Below are 26,571 nucleotides of genomic sequence, written 5' to 3'. Positions count from 1 at the left end.
TTGAGGGGAACTTTTTCACCCCCTGGAGAATCTGGTTGTAGAACAGGGGGAGCACGTTAAAAGAGACTAAGTGAGCAAGAGGCAATTAGATGCATTTCTGGAGAGAAAAGGGATATGGAGAGACGGGGGAAGGTGAGGGATCTGTGAGAAAAGGACAGGCTTGTTGGAGTGAATGTTGTTATTCCACCCCCACCCCCCGCCGGTCCTAAGATATCTAAGGCCCTGAAACTGCGAGACTCCACTCCTGTCGTGGAGCTGATGGAAGCAGAGGTCAAAGACCAGGGTGTGGAGGTCATTGTGGAACTGAACAATGGTACATCCTCTCTCCTGTTGATGCCTAAAGCTGTGAATTTACCGCCACTGAAGCTTGTAATCCCAGAAAATGTGCATTTATTCTTTGCGAACAAGTGCTGCGCCTCACCTACTAATCATAGAATTTTCCAGCACACAAACCAGCGATTCGGCCGATCCAGTCTGTGCCAGGGCTTTTCTCCACACCCGCCCCCTATCTCATTACACTCTCTCCTGCTTGCTCCACGTACCCTTTAATATTTCCCCTGGCCTAAACCAGCTCACTCCCCACACCCTTTAATATTCCCCCTGGTCTAAACCAGCTCACTCCCCACACCCTTTAATATCCCCCTGGTCTAAACCAGCTCACTCCCCACACCCTTTAATATTCCCCCTGGTCTAAACCAGCTCACTCCCCACACCCTTTAATATTCCCCCTGGTCTAAACCAGCTCACTCCCCACACCCTTTAATATTCCCCCTGGTCTAAACCAGCTCACTCCCCACACCCTTTAATATTCCCCCTGGTCTAAACCAGCTCACTCCCCACACCCTTTAATATTCCCCCTGGTCTAAACCAGCTCACTCCCCACACCCTTTAATATTCCCCCTGGTCTAAACCAGCTCACTCCCCACACCCTTTAATATCCCCCTGGTCTAAACCAACTCACTCCCCACACCCTTTAATATCCCCCTGGTCTAAACCAGCTCACTCCTCATACCCTTTAATATTCCCCCTGGTCTAAACCAGCTCACTCCCCACACCCTTTAATATTCCCCCTTGTCTAAACCAACTCACTCCCCACACCCTTTAATATCCCCCTGGTCTAAACCAGCTCACTCCCCACACCCTTTAATATCCCCCTGGTCTAAACCAGCTCACTCCCCACACCCTTTAATATTCCTCACTCCCCACACCCTTTAATATTCCCCCTGGTTTAAACCAGCTCACTCCCCACACCCTTTAATATTCCTCACTCCCCACACCCTTTAATATCCCACTAATTATCACCTCGCCGACTACATAGAAACATAGATGATAGGAGCAGGAGTAGGCCCTTCGAGCCTGCTCCGCCATTCAATGAGATCATGGCTGATCATCCAAATTCAGTACCCTGTCCCTGCCTTCTCCCTATATCCCTTTAGCCTTAAGAAATATATCCAACTCCTTCTTGAATATATTTAATGAACTGGCCTCCACTGCCCTCTGTGGTAGAGAATTCCACAGGTTCACCACTCTCTGGGTGAAGAAATTCCTCCTCATTTCAGTCCTAAATGGCTTACCCCTTATCCTTAGACTATGACCCCTGGTTCTGGACTCCCCGGCCATCGGAAACATCCTTCCTGCATCTAGTCTGTCCAGGCCTAACAGAATTTTATAGGTTTCGATGAGATCCCCTCTCAATCTTCTAAACTCCAGTGAGTATAAGCCCAATCGACACAATCTCTCCTCATGGAAACACTCTCTCGTTGGTTACCTCATTATAACGCTTCAGAAATCTGAAGCCCTCTTATCAGGTCACCCACAAACCATCTCTGCTAATTTCTCAAGTCTATCTTCATAACTGTAACTTCCTCATCCTCGGTAACATCCCAGTGAGTCCACACTCCACCTTTTCCATTGCTTTTACCTCATTCCTATACTGGGGTGCCCAAACTCTACCGAATGCAGCTTTTTTCCTACCCAAAATGAGACAGTGTCTGTTGCAGAGAACCCCAAATTCTGACCTGAGGAGACCTCCCGGGGTCATCCCCTCCCTCACTGGAAAAAGTACCTTAATTAATCGCTCGAGTCCCTTACCCCCCATCAACCAGCATTAACACTATATTCTACATTTCGCTAAACCGAGGGCCTCGCCTGCCCCATCAGCTGCATGTAAAAGATCCCGTAACACTATTGGAAGAAGAGCAGGGGGAGTTCTCCCCGGTGTCCTGGGGCCAATATTTATCTCTCAACCAACATCATTAAAACAGATTATCTGGTTATTATCACTGCTGTTGGTGGGAGCTTGCTGTGTGCAAAATCGTAGCTGCGTTTCTTACATTACAACAGTGACTACATTTTAAAAAGTACTTCATTGGCCGTAAAGCGCTTTAGGACGTCCTGAGGCCGTGAAAGGCGCTATATAAATGCAAGTCTTTCCTTACATTGAATTGCCCCCCCTAGCCTCTGTTGTGTTCCGCTGGCCGACTTTTAACTGACTCTTAACCTGCCCACTTCTGTAGTTGGTGGTGAGGAGGAAGCGGATGGGTACGAGACTGATCACCAGGACTATTGCGAGGTCTGCCAGCAGGGAGGAGAGATCATCTTGTGCGACACCTGCCCCAGAGCCTACCACTTGGTCTGCCTGGACCCGGAGCTGGACAAGGCCCCGGAAGGAAAGTGGAGCTGCCCACACTGTGTGAGTACAGCTTGTTCGTGTAGCCAATTTGCGAATCGGATGCAGGCCAAACAGACAGGATGGCGGCCACTGCAGGATGAGGAGAGGAATATATTTTAAAAGGGGGGTTTAAAATTGTAAATCTTTGAAGGTGGTAGGACAAGTTGAGAAGACTGGTTCAAAAAGTACACCGGGACCCTTGGCTTTACAAACAGAGGTATAGAGTACAAAAGCAAGGAAGTTCTGCGAAGTCTTTATAAATCACTGGTTAGGCCTCAGCTGGAGTATTGTACTCAACTCTGGGCTCTGCACTTTAGCAGCCTGCTTGATTGGCACCCCATCCACCACCTTAAACATTCACTCCCTCCGCCACCGGCGTACCGTGGCTGCAGTGTGTACCATCTACAAGATGCACTGCAGCAACTCGCCAAGGCTTCTTCGGCAGCACCTCCCAAACCCGCGACCTCTCCCACCTAGAAGGACAAGGGCAGCAGGCGCATGGGAACACCACCACCTCCAAGTCACACATCATCCTGACTTAGAAGTATATCGGCCGATCCTTCATCGCCGCTGGGTCAAAATCCTGGAACTCCCTCCCTAACAGCACTGTGGGAGCACCTTCACCACACGGACTGTAGCGGCTCAAGAAGGCGGCTCACCACCACCTTCTCAAAGGCAGTTAGGGATGGGCAATAAATGCTGGCCTTGCCAGCGACGCCCACATCCCATAACCGAATTTAAAAAAAGGATGGATGTCAAGGCCTTGGAGAGGGTGCAAATGAGATTTTACTAGAATGGTACCAGGGATGAACGACATCAGTTACGTGGAGAGACTGTAGAAGCTGGGGTTATTCTCCTTGGAGCAGAGAAGGTTAAAAGGAGGTTTAATAGAGGTGTTCAAAATTATGAGAGGTTTTGATGGAGTAAATAAGGAGAAACTGTTTCCACTGGCAGGAGGGTCGGCAACCAGAGGACACAGATTTGAGATCATTGGCAAAAGAACCAGAGGGGGAGATGAGAATTACTTTTACGCAGTGAGTTGTTGTGATCTGGAATGCGCTGCCTGAAAGGGCGGTGGAAGCAGATTCAATAGTAACTTTCAAAAGGCAATTGGATAAATACTTGAAGAGGAAACAATTTGCAGGGCTTTAGGGAGAGAGCAGGGGGTGGGTGGGACTAATTGGATAGCTCTTTCAAAGATGCGGCACAGGCACGATGGGCTGAATGGCCTCCTTCTGTGCTGTATCAGTCTATGGTTCTATTATAACATTAGCCATGACTGTTCACGCATGAGGTGGCCTGCCTAGTGATGGTAGATGCAAATGCTTGCTCCCCATTCCGTACCCAGTTGGAAATGGCTGATAATGGTGCTCGCATCGAGCCCCGTGGTTTATTTTGCTCCCCAACATCCATTGTTATAAACGCCCTACGCGATGATCAGCTGCCCAGAGCAGGAAGTTCCCAGCTGCGCTTCCTGCTGTGTGATAGATTAACTGGTCTGAACCGGGTGGGACGATACGTGCTACAGTCGACCTCCGCACCATTGGGCTGCCGAGCAAGGGGGGGGGGGGGGGGGGAGAAGAAAATCATCGTTTGCGATTGCGCCCCCCCCCCCCCCCAACCATAGAATAGCTCGCCGCCACTCACTGTCCAGGCTACGCGGGAGGAATGGCCCCTCGGGCGGGGTACTGGAGAGAACTGGAACGGATATTCCACTAAATATCACGATTGATCGGTGTGTGTCACAGGCAGTCGATCGCTATCGGCAGCTTTCTGCCCTCTTTCCTCCCCCCCCCCCCCCCCCCACCCCCCAAACGAAATTAAAAACGGGCTGAATATTGACACCACTGCGTCAGCCAATGAGTTGGGGGCTTGGGCGGGACTTGTGGTTTTAATCAACAGTAACTCCGAACTCCTGACCGAAACTACAGCAAAGTCTCCTGATAATAGCAGGCTTAGTCCTCCAACAAAATGCAATGAACTGGAGGGTAGTTACATAATACAAATTATGCACATAAAATCAATCCCAGTCACTTACCGCAGTGAGATCTCATGTCATTGACGAGGGGTGGGGTGGGGGGGCGGAATTACCCAATTAGCTCTAATCTGGTCGGGAATAGTGATGTCACTATATATAGCCATTTAAGAATGAACTCCTTGACATGAATCAGTCATTTATGAAAAAGACTTGTGAAATAATACTGAGTGGCCTACGGGTGGCGCTGTGCAGGGAGAGTATAAATACTCGGGCACGGGCCCAGCTTGTGCAGGACATTCTTAACAGGAACTAGTGAAGGGCACAACTAGACCTCCATGTTGTAAAACAGTTGATTAAAGCTTTGTTTAATGCTTCGACCAAGTGCCTAGTAGTTTTCTTACGTCACCCCTTCCCTCCCACCCCCCACTCCATCATGTGTATGTTACGTAGAAGGGAAACATCGAAAAAGTGGAAGGTAAAACTAGGGTTATTAACGAGTTCCGCTCTGTCTTCCTTTAGGAGAAAGAAGGCATTCAATGGGAAGCCAAAGACGAGGAAGAATACGAGGAGGAGGAGGAAGAGGAGGAAGAAGTGGAGGTGGGGGCTGAGCGGGAGGAAGCGGACGACCACATGGAGTACTGCAGAGTCTGTAAAGATGGCGGAGAGCTGCTGTGCTGTGACACCTGCCCGTCCTCCTACCACATCCACTGCCTGAATCCACCACTTCCAGAAATCCCCAATGGCGAGTGGCTCTGCCCCCGCTGTACGGTGAGCTCCCTCCTCAACGAGCGCTGAGTATATTTTGTGGGGGGGGTTGAGTGGGGTGGGGGAGGGGGGCGCTGGTGTTGTGGTTACTGTTTTTATTATTGATTCTTGGGATGTGGGCGTTGCTGGCAAGGATGGCATTGCCCGTCCCTAGTTGCCCTTGAGAAGGTGGTGGTGAGCCGCCTGCTTGAACCGCTGCAGTCCGTGTGGCGAAGGTACTCCCACAGCGCTGTTAGGTAGGGAGTTCCAGGGTTTTGAACCAGCGGCCATGAATGAACGGGCAGTGTATGTCGAAGTCAGGATGGTGCATGACTTGAAGGGGAACTTGGAGGCGATGGTGTTCCCAAGTACTTGAGCAAGGTCTTCTGCCTCCTACTTCTTCTGGTGGCACTTCAGTCTCTCGATCAACACCAAAGACGCAGATAAGGTGGTCCCCGCCCCCGTTAAGTTTATCCAGCGATTAACTGAGCCTTTCAGACCAGGAGGGTTGCAGGTTCTGTGTTGAGTGAGCTAATCTCAGCCTGCAGCCAATATGGAGAACTACCCCTGATTTGAGTGCCCCCTTGAGTTGGGGCGGGGAGTTTGCATTTAAACCCCCCTACCCCGTCAGCCAGGATTCCCTCTCCTGATCACCGTCCAGTCACCCCGGTTGGGAAAGTGGCCATCTGGTGTGGATAGGATCAGGCTCAGCTGTCATTCCTCCCCGGGTCACCTGTTCGAGGGAGCAGTGATACTCGCTGATCTGTTACCCCAGCAAGGAGCCGACGCCCGCAGCGGAGAGGAGTGCAGAGAATTGGAAGCACTTTTAACACCACCAAATCTCCTCTCCCTCTCTGCTTGTGAATCCTCCTTTCTTAGTCCTTTCGATTCGATCAACACTGTGAGCTTAGCTCTTTGTTGCGGGGTGGGGGGGGGGCGGGCGGGGGAGAAATCGGGCAAACGGCTCGAGTACAAGAACTCCTCGGCTTTGCAGGGAATTGACTTTACACTCTGTGATCTGTGGAAAAGGCAAACCCAGAGACCAAATGAGTCTGTCTCTCTGTGTGTCGCCGCCTGTGTGTGTGTGTCGCCGCCTGTCTGTCTCTGTGTGTGTGTGTCGCCGTCTGTCTGTGTGTGTGTCGCCGCCTGTCTGTGTGTGTGTGTGTCGCCGTCTGTCTCTGTGTGTGTGTGTGTGTGTGTCGCCGTCTGTCTCTGTCTGTCTGTGTGTGTGTCGCCGTCTGTCTGTGTGTGTGTCGCCGCCTGTCTGTCTCTGTGTGTGTGTCGCCGTCTGTCTCTGTGTGTGTGTCGCCGTCGGTCTCTGTGTGTGTGTGTGTCGCCGTCTGTCATATGAATGCATATACATATAAAACAATGTGGGGTAATTTTACAGACTGGTGTTCCCAGCGCGGAACCTCACCTGCCGGAAGCTTGTATTGGGAATTGGGGTGTGATTCCGGGTGCTTTATGTTCCATTAAAATAAATGGATGGGCCGTATGCGAGGGGTGTGGCCGGGACTCTCGAAGGGTGCTGCCGGTGGCCCAGGCCCTGTGCTCGGGAGTGCGGCTTTATAAAATGACTCCTTGTATGAGCAGAAGAATACTTAAGAACGGGGGAAAGGCCACCGTGCCCGATAAGCCCATCACTTTCTCTGAGGCTAAACCCACCTTCTCGCCATAATATCCTTGAATCACTTCTCGCTCCCCACCCCAATAACTCTCTCAAGTTGCTTTTTGAGGCTATTTGCACTGCCCCACTGCAGTGCCCCGTCCCTTATTGCAGAACTCGATTGCCCCTTTGGGTGCAAAAAGTTCTGCCCCACTCCTCCTCACTCCCAACTTTCTAGCCCTTCGCTCTTGTACCTAATCCCTTCGCTGCAGGAAAGGATTTCCCTGGATCAACTTTCGCAATCCCCTCCATTAAAGTTTGAACACTTCACAGTTAGAGCACCTTAAAATCTCGTTTTTCGAAAGACCGCTTTCTTACCCTTTCCTCACGATTTTAAAATTCCTGAACGCAGGAATTTGCTAGACGGATGAGACCTTAAACCGAGGCCCCGCCTGCCCACCCCGGTGGAGCCCACGGCACAATTTCGAAGAAGAGCAGGGGAGTTCTCCCAACTGTCCTGGGCCAATATTTATCCCTCAAAACAACAGCACTAAAAAAACAGACGAACTGGCCATTATCACAAAAGCAAAATACTGCGGATGCTGGAAATCTGAAATAAAAACAAAATGGTGGAAATACTCAGCAGGTCAGGCAGCATCTGTGGAGCGAGAAACAGACCCTTCGTGAGAACTTTCTTTGGCGAGAGTAGGAAACGGCACCGATGCAGTCACCAATGTACCGGAAAAAGAGGTGAGGGAGGGGACCTGAGTAGGACTGGAACCAAGAACGTTCCACATATCCCACGAAAAGGCAGGCAGAGCTAGGACCCGTGCGGGTTCCCATAGCAACACCTTTAACTTGGAGGAAGTGAGTGGAGTCAAAGGAGAAGTTGTTCAACGTGAGAACAAGTTCAGCCAGGATGAGGCGGGTGGTAGTGGGTGGGGACTGTCATTATCACTGTTGCTGTTTGTGGGATCTTGCTGTGCGCAAATTGGCAGCCACATCTCCAACATTACGACAGTGATCACACTTCAACAAATACATCACTGACTGCGAAGCGCTTTGGGACGTCCTGAGGTGGTGAAAGGTGCTGTGTAAATGCAAGACCTTCCGTTCTTCTTGCTGTCTGACGGTAAACCCTCGCCCTCCGGTTTTATGTTTTCTCCGCAGTGCCCAGCGCTGAAAGGCCGAGTCCAAAGGATTCTTCACTGGAGATGGGGTGAACCTCCGCTGCCAGTCCCTGTGCCCAAGCCACCCGATGCCAACCCAGAGGACTCTCCACCGAAACCGCTGCACGGACACCCCGAGCGGGAGTTTTTCGTTAAGTGGGCTGGCCTGTCCTACTGGCACTGTTCCTGGGTCACCGAGCTGCAGGTGGGTATTGGTCACCTGTTGTGTTCCGGTTTTCCTTTTCATGCTCATCAAACTGAGTGCAGTCTGTGTCCGCAGCACGGGGTAGATACAGATTAAAGCTCCCTCTACACTGTCCCATCAAACGCTCCCAGGGCAGGTACAGCACGGGTTAGATACAGATTAAAGCTCCCTCTACACTGTCCCATCAAACACTCCCAGGGCAGGTACACCACAGGTTAGATACAGAGTAAAGCTCCCTCTACGCTGTCCCATCATATACTCCCAAGACACGTACAACATGGGTTGGGAGTGTGTCAATATTAACGGATCCCAGGGAGTCAGTATTTGTAGGGGGTCCCCGGGAATATGTCAGTATTTACAGGGGGTCTCGAGGAGTGTGTCAGTATTTATAGGGGGTCCCCGGGAGTGTGGCAGTACTTACTGGGTGTCCCCGGGAGTGTGCCAGTATTTACAGGGTGTCCCCGGGAGTGTGTCAGTATTTACAGGGGGTCCCCGGGATTGTGTCTGTATTGACGGGGGGTCCCCGGGAGTGTGTCAGTATTGACAGGGGGTCCCTGGGAGTATGTCAGTATTGACAGGGGGTCCCCGGGAGTGTGTCAGTATTTACAGGGGGTCCCCGGGAGTGTGTCAGTATTTACAGGGATTCCCCGGGAGTGTGTCAGTATTTACAGGGGGTCCCCGGGAGTGTGTCAGTATTTACAGGGGGTGTCCCCGGGAGTGTGTCAGTATTTACAGGGGTCCCCAGGGAGTGTCAGTATTTACAGGGGGTCCCCGGGAGTGTCAGTATTTACAAGGGTCCCCGGGAGTGTGTCAGTATTTACAGGGGTCCCCGGGAGTGTCAGTATTTACAGGGGTTCCCCGGGAGTGTGTCAGTATTTACAGGGGGTGTCCCTGGGGGTGTGTCAGTATTTACAGGGGGTGTCCCCGGGAGTGTCAGTATTTACAAGGGTCCCCGGGAGTGTGTCAGTATTTACAGGGGGTGTCCCCGGGAGTGTGTCAGTATTTACAGGGGGTCCCCGGGAGTGTGTCAGTATTTACAGTGGGTCCCCGGGAGTGTGTCAGTATTTACAGGGGGTCCCCGGGAGTGTGTCAGTATTTACAAGGGTCCCCGGGAGTGTGTCAGTATTTACAGGGGGTCCCCGGGAGTGTCAGTATTTACAAGGGTCCCCGGGAGTGTGTCAGTATTTACAGGGGGTCCCCGGGAGTGTGTCAGTATTTACAGGGGGTCCCCGGGAGTGTGTCAGTATTTACAAGGGTCCCCGGGAGTGTGTCAGTATTTACAGGGGGTCCCCGGGAGTGTCAGTATTTACAAGGGTCCCTGGGAGTGTGTCAGTATTTACAGGGGGTCCCCGGGAGTGTGTCAGTATTTACAGGGGGTCCCCGGGAGTGTGTCAGTATTTACAAGGGTCCCCGGGAGTGTGTCAGTATTTACAGGGGGTCCCCGGGAGTGTGTCAGTATTTACAAGGGTCCCCGGGAGTGTGTCAGTATTTACAGGGGGTCCCCGGGAGTGTCAGTATTTACAGGGGGTCCCCGGGAGTGTCAGTATTTGCAGGGGGTCCCCGGGAGTGTGTCAGTATTTACAGGGGGTCCCCGGGAGTGTGTCAGTATTTACAGGGGGTCCCCGGGAGTGTGTCAGTATTTACAGGGGGTCCCCGGGAGTGTGTCAGTATTTACAGGGGGTCCCCGGCCCAGTATGGCGTACACTTCCCACGAAGCTCGCGCTGAAGTAACCCGCACATCTGCTGTCTTTCATTAGCTGGAGATTTACCACTCGGTGATGTTCAGGAATTACCAGCGAAAGACTGACATGGACGACCCTCCTCTGTTCGATTACTGCTCCGGGGACGACGGCGGCAAGAGCGAGAAGCGGATCGCCCAGGACCCCCAGTATGCCGCCATGGAGGAGAAGTTTTACCGCTATGGGATAAAGCCCGAGTGGATGACCATCCACCGTATCCTGCAGCACAGGTGGGACTGCCGGCACTGGAGAGCTAACTTGGGTTTCGGAACATAGGAGGAGGCCATTCAGCCCCTCGAGCCTGTTCAGCCATTCAAGCAGATCATGGCTGCTGCTCTGCATCTTAACTGTACCCTTGCCTAACAAAAATCTTATCGATCTCAGGTTCAAAGCTGCAATTGGACCCCCAGCATCCACAGCCTTTCAGGGGACACAAAGGCCCAGGTTTTCCAATCGTGGGCTTGCATAAAATTTACAGCATAGAAACAGGCCATTCGGTTCAACTGGTCTATGCTGGTGTTTATGCTGCACGTGAGCCTCCTCCCACCCCTACTTCATCTCGCCCCATCAATATCTCCTCCGATTTATTTATATACCCTTGAATATAGAGGATTAAGGGGGCATTGAGGTGTTTAAGATGATTAAAGGCGTTGACAGGGTGGATAAAGAGAAACTATTTCCTCTGGTGGGGGGAGTCCAGAACAAGGGGGCATAATCTTAAAATTAGAGCCAGGCCGTTCAGGGGTGATGTCAGGAAGCACTTCTTCACACACAGGGTAGTGGAAATCTGGAACTCACCCCCCCAAAAAAAGCTGTTGAGGCTGGGGATCAATAGAAAATTTCAAAACTGAGATTGATAGCTTTCTGTTATGTAAGGGTATTAAGGGTTGCAGAACCAAGGCGGGTAGATGGAGTTAAGATACAGATCAGCCTTGATCTAACTGGATGGCGGAACAGACTTGAGGCCTCCTCCTGTTCCTATGTTCCTTCCTACGTATTCCTTTCTCCCTCGTGTTTATCGAGCTTCCCCTTAAATACATCTCTGCTATTCGCCTCAACCACTCCCTGTGGTAGCGAGTTCCACATTCTCACCACTCTCTGGGTGAAGAAGTTTCTACCGAATTCCCGATTGGATTTATTGGTGACTATCTTATATTGATGGCCCCTAGTTCTGGTCTCCCCCACAAGTGGAAATATTTTCTCTACATCTACGCTAGCCTGGATAAGTTCAACTCTAAAACTTGAAGCTCGATACTGTGCCATCCTGGACAAAGCAGTCCGCTTGAGCAAGACCCATCTGAAAGTTTAGGCACAGAGGTCTTTTTTTAAACATTGAACCTTATTTAAGTCTTTGTGCTTTACGACGGGGAGGCGATTGTTTAATCAAGTTGCTGATTCATTTTAACACCAGCAGAACAAATCCCATCACTTCGGATATGATGGCTGCCCCCACCTAGGATACCCACTTCCCCCGTCCCTTATCCACTTTTGGACTTGTCAAAGAGTTGGCAGCTGACCCGGTGGCCTCCGTTCGCTTTGCTCTGCTTGAACTGTGCACGAGCCGGGTGCGGGGATTGACAATTGCAGTCTCCTGCTTGTGCGAACGGGCTCTTCCGCCCCCCCACCCCGTCCACTCACCTCCATCTCATTCCTTTCCGCAGCATCGACAGGAAGGGAAACTACCACTACCTGGTGAAGTGGAGGGATCTGCCGTACGACCAGGCTACCTGGGAGGAGGATGAGCTGGAAATCCCCGACTACGACTCGCTCAAAGTTGGGTACTGGAATCACAGGTCAGTGAGGGCAGGACACTCTCTGTATGGGGACTGGAATCACAGGGCAGTGAGGGCAGGATGCTCTCTGTATGGGTACTGGAATCACAGGGCAGGACACTCTCTGTGTATGGGTACTGGAATCACAGGTCAGTGAGGGCAGGACACTCTCTGTATGGGTACTGGAATCACAGGTCAGTGAGGGCAGGACACTCTGTATGGGTACTGGAATCACAGGTCAGTGATGAGGGCAGGACACTCTCTGTGTATGGGGACTGGAATCACAGGGCAGGGCACTCTCTGTGCATGGGGACTGGAATCACAGGGCAGGGCACTCTCTGTGCATGGGGACTGGAATCACAGGGCAGGACACTCTCTGTATGGGGACTGGAATCACAGGGCAGTGAGGGCAGGATGCTCTCTGTATGGGTACTGGAATCACAGGGCAGGACACTCTCTGTGTATGGGTACTGGAATCACAGGTCAGTGAGGGCAGGACACTCTCTGTATGGGTACTGGAATCACAGGTCAGTGAGGGCAGGACACTCTGTATGGGTACTGGAATCACAGGTCAGTGAGGGCAGGACACTGTATGGGTACTGGAATCACAGGTCAGTGAGGGCAGGACACTCTCTGTGTATGGGGACTGGAATCACAGGGCAGGACACTCTCTGTGCATGGGGACTGGAATCACAGGGCAGGGCACTCTCTGTGCATGGGGACTGGAATCACAGGGCAGGACACTCTGTGCATGGGGACTGGAATCACAGGGCAGGACACTCTCTGTGCATGGGGAGTGGAATCACAGGTCAGTGAGGGCAGGACACTCTCTGTGTATGGGGACTGGAATCACAGGGCAGGACACTCTCTGTGCATGGGGACTGGAATCACAGGGCAGGACACTCTCTGTGCATGGGGACTGGAATCACAGGGCAGGACACTCTCTGTGCATGGGGAGTGGAATCACAGGTCAGTGAGGGCAGGACGCTCTCTGTGTATGGGGACTGGAATCACAGGGCAGGACACTCTCTGTGTATGTGCGTGCAGTGGGCCCACCTGCTCCATGTAATATTATCGAAACGTGTTATCGCGGGGACCTGAAATTATGCCAACAGTGTACCAGCACTTAGGGGGAAAAATTCGGTTGGTTAGCGCCTCTGGGGGAGCTAGGAACTTGGCACCCGAGCGCAGCGATTTTAGCGCCGCTCGTGAAATTGACCAGTCGTTTTGTGGCAGCGCTAAACGCCACCGCCACGATCTCCTGCGCCCGCAGATCGTGACGTCAGTCACGCGTGCAACGCTCCGGTAGCACCCCGGACCAGATATTGAGCCGCGCCCCCTGCCTTAGTGTCTGCTGCTAGGAACAACAGATAGAGGGGAACGTTTTCAAGTCAGGAAGGGGCTGGGGGAGTGCTATTTAAAGGCGGGCGCTTCCTGTCTTGTCAGCAAATGTTTTGGTTTTAACGCTGTCCTAAGGAGTTTTGGCCCTCAGCACCACTTTTGAGGTTCCTAAACGCCGAGCTCTTTCCCTGGGCCTATTCATTAGTGCTTCCACACAATTGCTTTTGAGGTCTCTCCAGACCGAGATTCAAGGCTGCAATGAGCAGGGAGTGGCTGGCCAGCAAGATGGCCTCTCCCCTTTAAGAACTGGACAGCGCCAGTGTGTCTGGCTTCCATGGAAACGGTCATCGCCTGAGCTTCGGTAGCGCTCTGAGGTAGCGCCTCACTCCCTGACGTTAGCGCCTTAAGAGAGGTGTGTAGCGCCTGTTATAGCGCTCAAATCACCTCCAGGGGGCGATAGAGGCGAATTTTGCAGTCGGAGGCGATAATTAGCGGCGGGCGCTAAACTTTGCGCCCGGCCGATATAAGCGCCCCAAAATGGGCGATACCCAATTTTTTCCCCCTTAATGTTTAGTAGGCTTGTCTGATGTGTATCTTAAATGGCGTAAGATCTCTGCTAGCATCACTGTTTCGGTGAGTTTTGCTTCTCTCCGCCTCCCTCCCCCCCCCAGCCCCGGTCCCTGGTGTCTCCCTGTGCAGGAAGCCCAGCTTTAATCCCATGCTGTTTCTACTGCAGGGAGATGATCATCGGCGAGGAATCTTGCAGGCCCAAGAAAACCAAGAAGTTCAAGAAAATCAAGGAGTTCTTCGCCGACAAGCCCCCCAGCTCTCCTGCAATAGAGGTAAGCGCGGGAAGGAAGCATGCCGCAGTTTGGATGTCCTTATCGTGGGGGAGTTTTGTGATTATTGTAAATCTTCAAGTAGAATATATATATTGTCAAAGAGAACGAGGGAGCAGATATTCCACCTGGATACCCTATATAAGAGCTGTGTGCAGAGGCTATGGTGACAGGGAATGTTATGTTGGAACATAAAAGGTTGCGGGGTGATCGTAGTGAACTGTTGAAGATTTTAAAGGGTATAGAAAAATTGAACCCCAGTAATCACAAATAACACTGTGGGCCACACATTCAAACTCCGAAGACAATTAACAACTTCGCACAGAGCGTGGTGAATAAGTGGAATAGAGGAAGATTATGTCAACAAATTCAAGAGGGAACTGGATCGCTCTTTGGCAGACAAGGAGTGGAGGTGTACAAACTAGCGTGTGGTGCCATTTCCGACCGACCAGATGGACTCGATGGTCTCTTCCAGCAACTTTTATGCCCCTGTGATCGATTCGTGGGAGACTCTGGAGCACGTCTGCAGCCCCTATCTTCACAGATCGCTTCATCTATCGCATTAAACTGATCAACGGTAGCAAACGGAGAAGATTCTTCACTCCAACAAAAGAAAAAGCTTCTCTGCTTTTAACATATAGAGTAACATAGAAGATAGGAGCAGGAGTAGGCCATTCGGCCCCTCGAGCCTGTTCTGCCATTTAATGAGATCATGGCTGATCATCCAAATTCAGTACCCTGTCCCTGCTTTCTCCCCATATCCCTTGATCCCTTTAGCCTTAAGAAATATATCTACAGTAACTCCTTGAATATATTTAATGAATTGGCCTCAACTGCCTTCTGTGGTAGAGAATTCCACAGGTTCACCACTCTGGGTGAAGAAATTCCTCCTCATCTCTGTCCTAAATGGCTTACCCCTTATCCTTAGACTGTGACCCTGGTTCTGGACTCCCCCGCCATCGGGAACATCCTTCCTGCATCTAGTCTGTCTAGTCCTATTAGAATTTTATAAGTTTCAATGAGATCCCCTCTCATTCTTCTAAACTCTAGCGAATATAAGTCTAATCGACCCAATCTCTCTTCATGTGTCATTCCTGCCATCCCAGGTATCAGCCTGGTGAATCTTTGCTGCACTCCCTCCATGGCAAGAACATCCTTCCTCAGATAAGGCGACCAAAACTGCACACAATACTCAAGGTGTGGTCTCACCAAGGCCCTGTACAACTGCAGCAAGACATCCTTGTTCCTGCACTCGAACCCTCTCGCTACGAAGGCCAACAGACCATTTGCCTTCTTAACCGCCTGCTGCACCTTGCTGTACGATGTAAATGTTGGGGATTATCCCTGCAGTGCTTCCTCTGCCAGTATGTGGTCTAGGTTGCACTCTTATCAATCCTCCTGGCAAAAGCAGCCCGTTCAGTTATATTCAACAGCAGCATGCTCCAGTGTATAACCATGTAAAAATATTTAGGAACAGAGCTAGTCAAATCTCCTCTGAAGAAAGAACTTGCACTTGTATAGCGCCTTTTACATCCTCGGGACGTCCCGAAGCACTTCACAACAATCGATTACTGTTCAGGTGTAGTCGATGTTATGTAAGCAAACACAGCAGTCAATTTGCACGCAGCAAAGCCCTACAAACAGCAAACGAGAGAAGTGGCCGGTTAATCTGTGGGGTTTTTTAGTGGTGCCGGTCGAGGGGTAAATATTGGCCAGGACCAACGTTCCCGCTAAGCTACGTGGCCGCGCGGCTGTCTGGAGGTCCCACGCAGGCCGCTTACCGGCTTTTGAATGGGCGATTTTGCGCAGACGCGATATTTTGAATGGTCCGCGCGGCTCGTTAAAGGGAATTTAAAGCCAAAAACAAATTAGGGGGAACATTGGCCAGGACTCTGGAGAACTCCCCAGCTCTTCCTGGAATAATGCCGGGGGTTCTTTTGCATCCACCCAGGGGGGAGGGAGGGGGGTGTTCTCAGCTGAATGTCCTATCCGAAAGATGGCACCACCGTCAGTACTGCACTGAAGTGTGAGCCGAGATTGTGGGGCTTGTGCTCAAGTCCTAGAGTGGGGCTTGACCCTTCTGAGTCCGAGGCGAGAGTGCTACCGACTGAGCCGGGGTGACACTTCTGCCGTCGCCATATTCCTTGTCCTCTTTCTGTCCAGAGCCACCCAATTCTTCGGCAGCACCTCCCCAAACCCGCGACCTCTACCACCTAGAAGGACAAGGGCAGCAGGCACATGTGAAACACCACCACCTCCAAGCTCCCCTCCAAGTCACACACCACCCTGACTTGGAAATATATCGGCCGTTTCCTGCATCGTCGCTGGGTCAAAAATCCTGGAACTCGCTCCCTAACAGCACTGCGGGAGCACCTTCACCACACGGACTGCAGCGGTTCAAGAAGGCGGCTCACCACCACCTTCTCGAGGGCAACTAGGGATGGGTAATAAATGCTGGCCTTGCCAGCGACACCCACATCCCATGTACAAATAAAAAAGTAAAAAATAGTCTCAAGCCCATTCATGCTGCTGGCTTCAATGGCCTTCCCTGACAACTGAGGTTCTGAACAACCGTCCTTACTGTTATTTTTATGACTTGTGTTCCCTGGTATCCGAAACCCTTGAAAAGTTTTCTCTACATCAACCTTTGGTCAATCCCTTTCAAAATCTTAAAAACGTCAACTAGATCACCCTGCAGTGCCTTTTTCCAACAAGAAACCAGCCCAGTTTCCTAAACCTTGCCTCATTTCCTGCAGTGTCGCCCGTGGCTCAGTGGGGGTCGCACTCTCGTCTCGGAGTCCGATGGTCGTGGGTTCGAATCCCCACTCCAGGGGCTTGAGCACAAAATCTAGGGCCGACGCTCCTCCCAGTGCAGTACTGAGGGAGCGCTGCACTGTCGGAGCTGACGTCTTTCAGCTGAGAGTCTCCCCCTCTCAGGTGGACGTAGAAGATCCCCAGGGCACTATATTTCGAAGAGTTCTCCTGGCCAATAATTAACCCTCAACCAATGTCACTAATACAGATTATCTGGACATTTATCTCATGGCTGTTTGTGAGATCTTGCTGTGTACAAATTGGGTGCCACGTTTCCTGCCAAGTGCTTTGGGTCGTCCTGAGGTCGTGAAAGGTGCTGTAGAAATGAAAGTTCCTTCTTTCTACAAGGGCATTTTCTGTCTTTTTCTTATCGGCCTTATTCCATCGTCTCACTGGCCGTTCCATTGTCTCACTCCAACTCTCTGTGCTTTTCTTCCGAAGGTTTGCATTGTGTCAACGTCTTGTTGCTCTTCTGTTTTCCCCCCACAGCCAACAATTAAATATGAGGTGCAGCCAGACTTCGTCACGGTCACTGGCGGAAACCCTGCACATGTACCAGCTGGAGGGGCTGAAACTGGCTGCGCTTTCTCCTGGGCCCAGGGCACTGATACCATCCTAGCCGACGAGATGGGATTGGGCAAGACGATCCAGACCATCGTCTTCTTGTACTCTCTGTACAAAGAGGTAAAAGGCGGCCTTCGGTTTTAAAATCACTCAGTAATATTTGAGGAGGGGGAGGGTAGCAGGGTGAGGGAGGAGAGGAGGTGGGGGGGAGGGTAGCGGGAGGAGGGGTAGGGTAGCGGGAGGAGGGGTAGGGTAGCGGGGCGAGGGAAGAGGGGAGGGTAGCGGGAGGAGGGGAGGGGAGGGTAGCGAGGAGAGGGAAGGTAGCAGGGCAAGGGAGGAGGGGGAAGGTAGTGGGGCAAGGGAGGAGGGGGAAGGTAGTGGGGAAAGGGAGGAGGGGGAAGGTGGAGGCGGAAGGTAGCGAGGCGAGGAGGGGGAGGGTAGCGGGCGAGGGAGGAGGGGGAGGGTAGCGGGCGAGGGAGGAGGGGGGAGGGTGGCGAGGGAGGAGGGGGGAGGGTAGCGGGCGAGGGAGGAGGTGGAGGGTAGCGGGGTGAGGGAGGAGGGGGGAGAGTAGCGGGGGGAGGGAGGAGGAGGAGGGGTAGCGGGGCGAGGGAGGAGGAGGGGTAGCGGGGCGAGGGAGGAGGAGGGTAGCGGGAGGAGGAGGAGGGTAGCGGGGCGAGGGAGGAGGAGGAGGGTAGCGGGGCGAGGGAGGAGGAGGGTAGCGGGGGGAGGAGGAGGGTAGCGGGGGGGAGGAGGGAGGGGGAGGGTAGCGGGCGAGGGAGGAGGGGGAGGGTAGCGGGCGAGGGAGGAGGGGGGAGGGTAGCGGGCGAGGGAGGAGGGGGAGGGTAGCGGGGGGAGGAGGAGGAGGAGGGTAGCGGGGGCGAGGGAGGAGGAGGGTAGCGGGGCGAGGGAGGAGGAGGGTAGCGGGGCGAGGGAGGAGGAGGGTAGCGGGGCGAGGGAGGAGGAGGGTAGCGGGAGGAGGAGGAGGGTAGCGGGGCGAGGGGGGAGGAGGGAGGGTAGCGGGAGGAGGAGGAGGGTAGCGGGGCGAGGGGGGAGGAGGAGGGTAGCGGGGGGGGAGGAGGAGGGGGAGGGTAGCGGGCGAGGGAGGAGGGGGGAGGGTAGCGGGCGAGGGAGGAGGGGGAGGGTAGCGGGCGAGGGAGGAGGGGGAGGGTAGCGGGGGGAGGAGGAGGAGGAGGGTAGCGGGGCGAGGGAGGAGGAGGGTAGCGGGGCGAGGGAGGAGGAGGGTAGCGGGGCGAGGGAGGAGGAGGGTAGCGGGGCGAGGGAGGAGGAGGGTAGCGGGAGGAGGAGGAGGGTAGCGGGGCGAGGGAGGAGGAGGAGGGTAGCGGGGCGAAGGAGGAGGAGGAGGAGGGTAGAGGGGGGAGGAGGAGGGTAGCGGGGGGGGAGGAGGAGGAGGAGGGTAGCGGGCGAGGGAGGAGGAGGAGGGTAGCGAGGGAAGGAGTGGGATCACTGCAATAGGCTTGGACACCTGACCTGGCATTACCAGGCTGACCACCTCTGGAGCAGCTGCAGGGGAGTTGTTCGGGGCTATGGGGAGAAGTGATTGCTAATGGGATCTGTTAAACTCAATGGGATAGATCTTGACTTTGTGTGATAGCGAGTCGGAGGGAGAGGTGTAAAACGGGCTGACGTTTGCTGCCACCCATTTTACACTATCACACAACAAGCAAGATCTATCCATTGAGTTTGGGGCTTTTTAAATGTAACTCACACGCACCAAACTGCATGTCGTTACAATGCGCCCACCCATATTGGGACCAATGCACCGGACACCCGACGTCACTTCCAGTAGGAAATCCCGGAGGCGGTGGTGGGAGATGGTGGAATGTTTCCCAGCCATTTTCTCTTGTGCTTCCCACTGGTGTGACCAGGGGGGAAATCCCTCCTGGTGTCTCTTCACACTGCTGCTCGTGCCAGGAATCATGCAGCACGTGTCTTACAGGTACCAGTGCTCGAGATGCACTCGATTATTCTAATGCTCCCCTGGCTGACTGTCCACCCTGCATAACCTTCAGCTCATCCAAAACTCTGCTGCCCATATCCTAACTCGCACCAAGTCCCCTTCACCCATCGCCCCCTGTACGCACTTGACCTACATTGGCTCCCGGGGGGGCAACGCCTCGATTTTAAAAATCATCTTCATTGTGTTCAAATCCCTCCACGGCCTCGCCCCCACCCCCCCCCCTCTATCTCTGTAACCTCCTCCAGCCCTACAACCCCCCCTGAGATCTCTGCACTCCTCCAATTCTGACCTCTTGCGCATCCCCGATTTCCTTTCCTCCATCATTGGCGGCCGTGCCTCTCTACCTCTCTCTCCACATTCAAAACACTCCTTAAAACTTTTGGTCACCTGTCCTAATATATCTCCTTATCAATTTTTTGTCTGTTAACGTTCTTATGAAGCGTGTTGGGGACGATTTACTACATTAAAGGCGCTTTATCAATACAAGTTGTTGCTGTTCCTCCAGGGGAGTTTCTTTTTGCACAGTCGATCATTGTACTTTCCTTGTTCTTACTCCTTAAGGGCCACACGAAAGGCCCCTTCCTGGTCAGTGCTCCCCTGTCCACGATCATAAACTGGGAGCGAGAGTTTGAGATGTGGGCGCCAGATTTCTACGTGGTGACGTACGCTGGAGATAAGGACAGCCGCGCCGTCATCCGGGAAAACGAGTTCTGCTTCGATGACACCGTGGTTAAAGTCAGCAAGCGAGCCGTCAAACTCCGGGTAAGTTTACACCAGTGTTTTAAAAACCGAGGCTTGGATGGCCCGGGGCTACAGCGACAGGCCCAGTGCCAGGGCTGTGGGCCCTCCTGGGTTACTCTCCAATGTGAGTGTAGGACCCAGTGCCCGCACTGGAGTGTAACCCAGAGGATCACTGGCACTGGGGTCCTACACTCACACTGGGGCGTAACCCAGAAGAACCTAAACAGGGGAAGGGGGAGCGTTACGGGATAAATCTGTCCCTGTGCAGCAATGGTCACAAAAACGTCAAACTGCTCTAACTAACATTTTCTTTTGTAGAGTCAGGCACAGGTGAAGTTCCACGTCTTGTTGACCTCCTATGAGCTGATTACCATCGACCAGGCAGCTCTGGGTTCCATTAAATGGGCCTGTCTAGTGGTGGATGAAGCACACAGGCTGAAGAACAGCCAGTCCAAGGTGAGCTCATTCACGTGTACGAGCAGTGCTTTGTGTGCCCTTCTAAAAACTTTTCCTGACATTTTATTTCTATCCCTTGCTGAGGAAGCTGTCTCTACCAGGGGGGTGGTTCTGACATCAGCTTTCCTGGTACCACCCCATAAGCAATTCATAGGATTACATAGGATATACGGCGCAGAAACAGGCCATTCGGCCCAACCAGTCCATGCCGGCGTTTATGCTCCACTCGAGCCTCCTCCCGTCTTTCCTCATCTAAATCTGTCAGCATAACCCTCTATTCCCTTCTCCCTCATATACTTGTCCGGCCTCCCCTTAAATACATCTATACTATTCCCTGTGGTGGCGAGTTCCACATTCTCACCACTCTCTGGGTAAAGAAGTTTCTCCTGAATTCCCCACTGGATTTCTTGGTGACTATCTTATATTGATGGCCTCTAGTTATGCTCTTCCCCCACAAGTGGAAACACTCTCTCTCTATCCAATCTATCAAAACCTTTCATAATTTTAAAGACCTCTATTAGGTCACCCCTCAGCCTTTTTTCAAGAGAAAAGAGACCCAGCCTGCTCATCCTTTCCTGATGGGTGTACCTTTGCATTTCTGGTATCATCCTTGTAAATCTTCTCTGCACCCTCTCCAGTGCCTCTATATCCTTTTTATAATATGGCGACCAGAACTGCACGCAGTACTCCAAGTGTGGTCTAACCAAGGTTCAATACAGGTTTAGCATAACTTCCCTACTTTTCATTACTATGAATTCTCCGGATGTGGGCGTCGCTGGCAAGGCTGGTTTTATTGTCCAGCCCTAGTTGCCCTGATAATGTAGTAACTGAGTGTCTCGCTAGGCCACTTCAGAGTGCGGCTGTCATAAATCGCAACTTCTACAAGAAGTAACTCGAAGTACTACTGAACGGCCAGCTGAGGGTGCCGTCCGAGGGGTATAAACACTCGGGCGTGGGCCCAGCTTGAGCAGAGACAATCTGGAAACAGGAAGCTAGTGACTACTAACTACACCTCCATGTTTTGTTACAAGTCGATTAAAGCCTTGCTTTATGTACAACCAAGTGCGTAGTGAGTCTTTATTACGTCAGCAGTTAAGAGTCAGCCATGTTGGTGTGGGACTGGAGTCACATATCGGCCCAGACCGGGTAAGGACGGCAGATTTCCTTCCCCTAAAGGACACTCGTGAACCAGTTGGGTTTTTACAACAATCAAATAGCTTCATGGTCACTTTTAGATGTCAGCTTTTTATTTCCAGGCTATTTATTAAAAAAAAATTAAAAAAAATTGGTATAAATTCTCAAGCTGTCATGGTGGGATTTGAACTCGCATTGTGTAGATTCTTCGTCTAGGTCTACTGGATTACTAGTCCAGTAACATAACCACTGCACTACCGTACCCCGACTTGTTCTAGGGATGTGCTTGATGCTGGCAAGGGGAGATTTATTGTCCATCCCTACTTGCCAACTGAGTGGCTTGCTTGGGCCACTTGGAAAAATATTAAAGGTGAACCAGATAGCGAGGGCTGGAGTCTATGAAAGAAAGAACTTGCATTTATATAGCGCTGTTAACGACTTTGCAGCCAATTAAGCACTTTTGTTGCTGTTGTAATGTCGAAACTTTTGCACAGCAAGCTCCCATAAACAGAAGTGAGTAAATGACCAGATAATCTGTTTTTTAGTGATGATGGTTGAGGGATAAATGTTGGCCCCAGGACACTGGGGGAAAAACTCCCCCCCTCCCCCCCCCGCTCTTCTTCGCAGTGCAGCGCTTCCTCGGCACTGGCACCGGGAGTGTCGGCCTAGATTATGGGCTCAAGCCTCTGGAGTGGGGACTGGAACCCACGACCTTCTGACTCCGAGGCGAGCGAGAGTGCGAACCCCACCGAGCCACGGCTGACAGCCCAGGCATCGAAGCTGGGAACCGTCCTGGTCTGATTTGGCTCCGTTACTCTCTGTGCCCCTCGGGGAGGGGTCTGTACTGAGCTCTTGGAACATACTAAAGGAGGAAATACAGAACCCCGATTGCCGCACTGACGTGCTGATGTTTGTTCAGTTTTTCAGAGTGCTGAATGGTTATAAGATTGACTGTAAGCTGCTGCTAACGGGAACACCACTACAAAACAATCTGGAAGAACTCTTCCATCTGCTCAACTTTCTCACATCCGACCGCTTCAAGTAAGTGTCATTTCCAAAATAGCAGGGTAAGAAAGAAAGAACTTGCATTTCTGTCACGCCTTTTCATAACCTCAGGACGTCCCAAAGCGCTTTACAAACAAATGAAGTACTTTTTGACGTGTAATCACTGTTGTAATGTAGGAAACCAATTTGCATGCAGCAAGCTCCCACAAACAGCATTGTGATGATGACCAGGTGTTTTAGTGATGTTGGTTGAGGGATAAATGTTAGCCAGGACACCGGGGGGGGGGGCGAACTCTTCTTCAAAATAGTCCCGTGAGAACTTTTACACCCATCCGAGAGAGCCTCAGTTTAACGTCTCATCGGACTGTGTGAGTGCCAGCCTGGATTATGCGCTCAAGTGGGACTTGAACCCCATGACCGTCTGACTCGGAGGCGAGAGAGCGCACGAGCCCCTGAGCCATTGCTTACAAGGCTGGGTAGGAGAAATCGCGAGGGTCTGAGGCTCAGGGCTAGGCCAGAACGCTCCTCCTTCCCCGGTCCTGTTATGCCTTCTTTCAGAGCCACTTCCTGTATTTTCTAAAAAAAAAAAAAGACCCTCTTCACTGTAGATGTTCTTTTGTTAGAATGGGAAGGAAACAGGGCACTCTTCAAGTCCCTTTCCCCCCCCCCCCCCCCCCCTAATTCTGTTCACAAAAGGGGGAGACATTCGGTGTCGCCCCGTTGGGGGCGCAATTATCGGCCGGGCGCAAAGTTTTAGCGCCTGACGCTAATTATCGCCTCCGACTGCAAACTTCCCTCCTATCGCCCCTGGAGGTGATTGGAGCGCTAAATCAGGCACTACACACCTCTCTCAAGGCGCTAACACCTCAGAGCGAGGCGCTACCTCAGAGCGCTGGCGAAGCTCCTGTGATGTCAGTCAGCAATGGAACACAGACACACTGGCGCCGGCCAGTTCTTAAAGGGGAGGGTCGATCTTGCTCTCCATCCACACCCTGCTCATTGCAGCCTTGAATCTCGGCCTGGAGAGGCCTGTACATCAAATCTGCTGGAAAGAACAATGGAGAGGCCCGGGGAAAGAGCTCAGAGTGCAGCCCCCATAGTCTCTTCTAAATCGATATAAGGAAGGTCAAATCAAAATGAACCTGCAAAGTGCTGCTCAGTACCCAAAACTCCTTCACACAGCGTTGAATATCTCCTGCAGTCTCTCTCTCACTCAGAATGCGCGGTGCAAAAATGTCGCCAACAAAAAAAGTCAGGAAGCGGTGGCCTTTAAACAGCGCTCCCCCAGTCCCTTCCCGACTGCAAAATGTTCCCCTCAACCTGTCGTTGCTAGCGGCAGGCGATAAGGCAGGGGGCGCCACTCAATATCCGGTCCGGGGCGCTACCGGGGTGTTGCACGCTCGACTGACGAAACGATCTGCGGGCGCAGGAGATCGTGGCAGTAGTGTTTAGCGCCACCGCAAAATGTTTGGTCAATTTCGCGAGCGGCGCAAACATCGCCGTGCCCGGGCGCTAGTTGCTTTGCGCCCCATTCTAACGGGAGGCACAAAGCAACCGAATTTTCCCCCCAAAATCTATTGATTTGGATAAAATTCTCTTTAAACTAGAAAGCCTTGCAAAGTGCTTTGCCACAGTGTGTTCCTACAAGTGTGTTCACTGCTATTTTGTAGGAAAGCGCGGCTGCCATTTGGTGCATAGCAAGATCCCACAAACAGCAATGGAATAAATGGCTAGTTAACCTGTTTTTGGTTGAGGGATGGAGTGTGAGCCAGGACACCGGGAGAATTGCCCTGCTTTCCTTCCAACAGTGTTGTGGGATCCCCAACTCCATCTCACCCGAGCGACGATGACTCCTTTGATAGTGCAGCACTCCCGCAGCGCTGCGCTGGGAGCATCAGCCTAGATTTATGTGCTCACGTTTCTGGTGTGGGCCACGAACCCACAATTTTCTGACTGAGGTCAGAGTGCTAACCAATTGAGCCAAGACAACAATTCAAAAATAAAACCATTAACTTCCCAGTTAGCAACTCTGCCTTCTGGCGCATCCTCAATTTCCATTGCTCCACCATTGGCGGCCGTGCCTTCGGCTGCCTGGGCCCTAAGCTCTGGAATTCCCTCCCTAAACCTCTCCGCCTCTCCCTCCTCCTTTTAAGACGCTCCTTAAAACCGACCTCTTTCACCAAGCTTTTGGACACCTGTCCTAATATCTCCTATGCGGCTCGGTGTCAAATTTTTGTTTGATGATCGCTCCTGTGAAGCGCCTAGGGACGTTTTACTACGTTAAAGGTACTGTATAAATGTTGTTATTGGTGCAGCGGCCTCAATGCCGTGACAAGATTCAGCTCCCACTACGGGTTATGTGTTCAGCAGCCGCCCAAAGCCCGGCTCACTCTTCCTCTCTCTTCCAGTAATCTGGAAGGCTTCCTCGAAGAATTTGCCGACATCTCGAAGGAGGACCAGATCAAGAAGCTCCACGATCTCCTCGGTCCCCACATGCTGCGACGCCTTAAGGCAGACGTCTTCAAGAACATGCCCTCCAAGACGGAACTGATTGTGCGCGTTAATTTGAGCACGATGCAGAAGTAAGTAACGGTCTGCTTGGGCCTCTGCGTTCTTCACCCTTGACCTTGGCTAGGTCCTTCACCTTCAGCACAAGATTCACAGTGTCGGGGGGCGGTGGAGGGGGTGGAAAAAGAACATGGAGTGTGGAGCCCATTCAGCCCATCTAACCAGCTCCACCCAGAGCTTGTGTGATTATTCCATCACAGACGCCCCCCCTGCCGATCCCCTACTTTAAGGAACCCGAAGGGTCCTATAACACTACAGCTCTGGTGTTGGTGCCAAGTAGTTTCCCTTCACACCGATGCTGGAGTTACTCCATAAATGTAGCCTGAATCCGGAGGTTCAGGCCCCTCCTGACACTGGAGTTGGACTCCCTGGAGGATGTAGTCTCGCCACGCTTGGCTTCCGAATCAGTTTGGGGCCTTCATGCCCCAATTTACACTCCCAAGTTTAGCGTTGGGTGCGAAGTGGTTTCAGCTTCATGTCAACGCTGAGCTTGTGGAGTGTGAATGCACTGTATTTTCTTCCCATCGTAGAATCATGCAGCACGGAAGGAGACCATTCGCCCCTTTGTACCTGTGCTCTTTGAAAGACCTTCCCAATTAGTCCCACTCCCCCCTGCTCTTTCCCCAAAGCTCTGCCAATGTTTCCATTTCAAGTGTGAAAGTTCCTATTGAATCTGCTTCCACTCCCCTTTCAGGCAGCGCGTTCCAGATCACAACAACTCGCTCATAAAACAATTCTCCTCACCTCCCCTTCTGGCTCTTTTGCCGATTATCTTCAATCTGTGTCCTCTGGTTGGAAACAGTTTCTCCTTGTTTGCTCTAGCAAAACCCCTCATGATTTTGAACATCTCGATCAAATCTCCTCTTAACCTTCTCTGCTCTAAGGAGAACAATCCCAGCTTCTCTAGTCTCTCCACATAACTGGTGTCCCTCCTCCCTGGTACCTTAACTGTTAATATCGCTCAAGCCCTCCCTCCCTTTATGGGCAGATATTTCTCCAGCTCTTGCTTTTTTTAATGGCGTCATCCGACCCTGATTCAGCTCCAGGAGAGTCTGTCCCACATCTCCTGCGCGACGGAGGGGCGAAGAGCATTTTCCTAATTCTTGGCCTTGCTGCGAGCGTGTGAATCTTGTCCCTGCGTCCTCTGGTCCCGTGCTTGTCATCTCCGTGAAATGATGGCACTCTAGTTCCTTATTCCGTATCCTGTCTCCACTCAGCCTTTTGAAAAGTAGATCTTTGTTCAAGTT

At 52.1% G+C, this 26,571-nt stretch overlaps 1 protein-coding gene across 1 annotated transcript in view; it reads left to right on the top strand.

Annotated features, from left to right (window-relative positions):
- LOC147090497 (ATP-dependent chromatin remodeler CHD3-like) overlaps nucleotides 1-26,571 on the top strand; it is a 136,317-nt gene that overhangs the window by 53,248 nt on the left and 56,498 nt on the right. Inside the window, 13 exon segments of the mRNA XM_085977262.1 lie at nucleotides 2,517-2,692; nucleotides 5,169-5,417; nucleotides 8,170-8,373; nucleotides 10,131-10,342; nucleotides 11,774-11,905; nucleotides 13,962-14,067; nucleotides 17,368-17,418; nucleotides 17,420-17,449; nucleotides 17,452-17,562; nucleotides 19,982-20,182; nucleotides 20,480-20,617; nucleotides 22,671-22,792; nucleotides 25,165-25,338. Of these exon segments, the coding sequence (XP_085833388.1) occupies nucleotides 2,517-2,692; nucleotides 5,169-5,417; nucleotides 8,170-8,373; nucleotides 10,131-10,342; nucleotides 11,774-11,905; nucleotides 13,962-14,067; nucleotides 17,368-17,418; nucleotides 17,420-17,449; nucleotides 17,452-17,562; nucleotides 19,982-20,182; nucleotides 20,480-20,617; nucleotides 22,671-22,792; nucleotides 25,165-25,338 (1,906 nt within the window).

Source organism: Somniosus microcephalus, unplaced genomic scaffold (assembly GCF_052327205.1).
Source record: "Somniosus microcephalus isolate GS21.2 unplaced genomic scaffold, FLI_Smic_1.0 unresolved_chr4, whole genome shotgun sequence".
NCBI classification, from domain to species: domain Eukaryota; kingdom Metazoa; phylum Chordata; class Chondrichthyes; order Squaliformes; family Somniosidae; genus Somniosus; species Somniosus microcephalus.
This window is presented reverse-complemented; position numbering and strand designations above follow the sequence as displayed.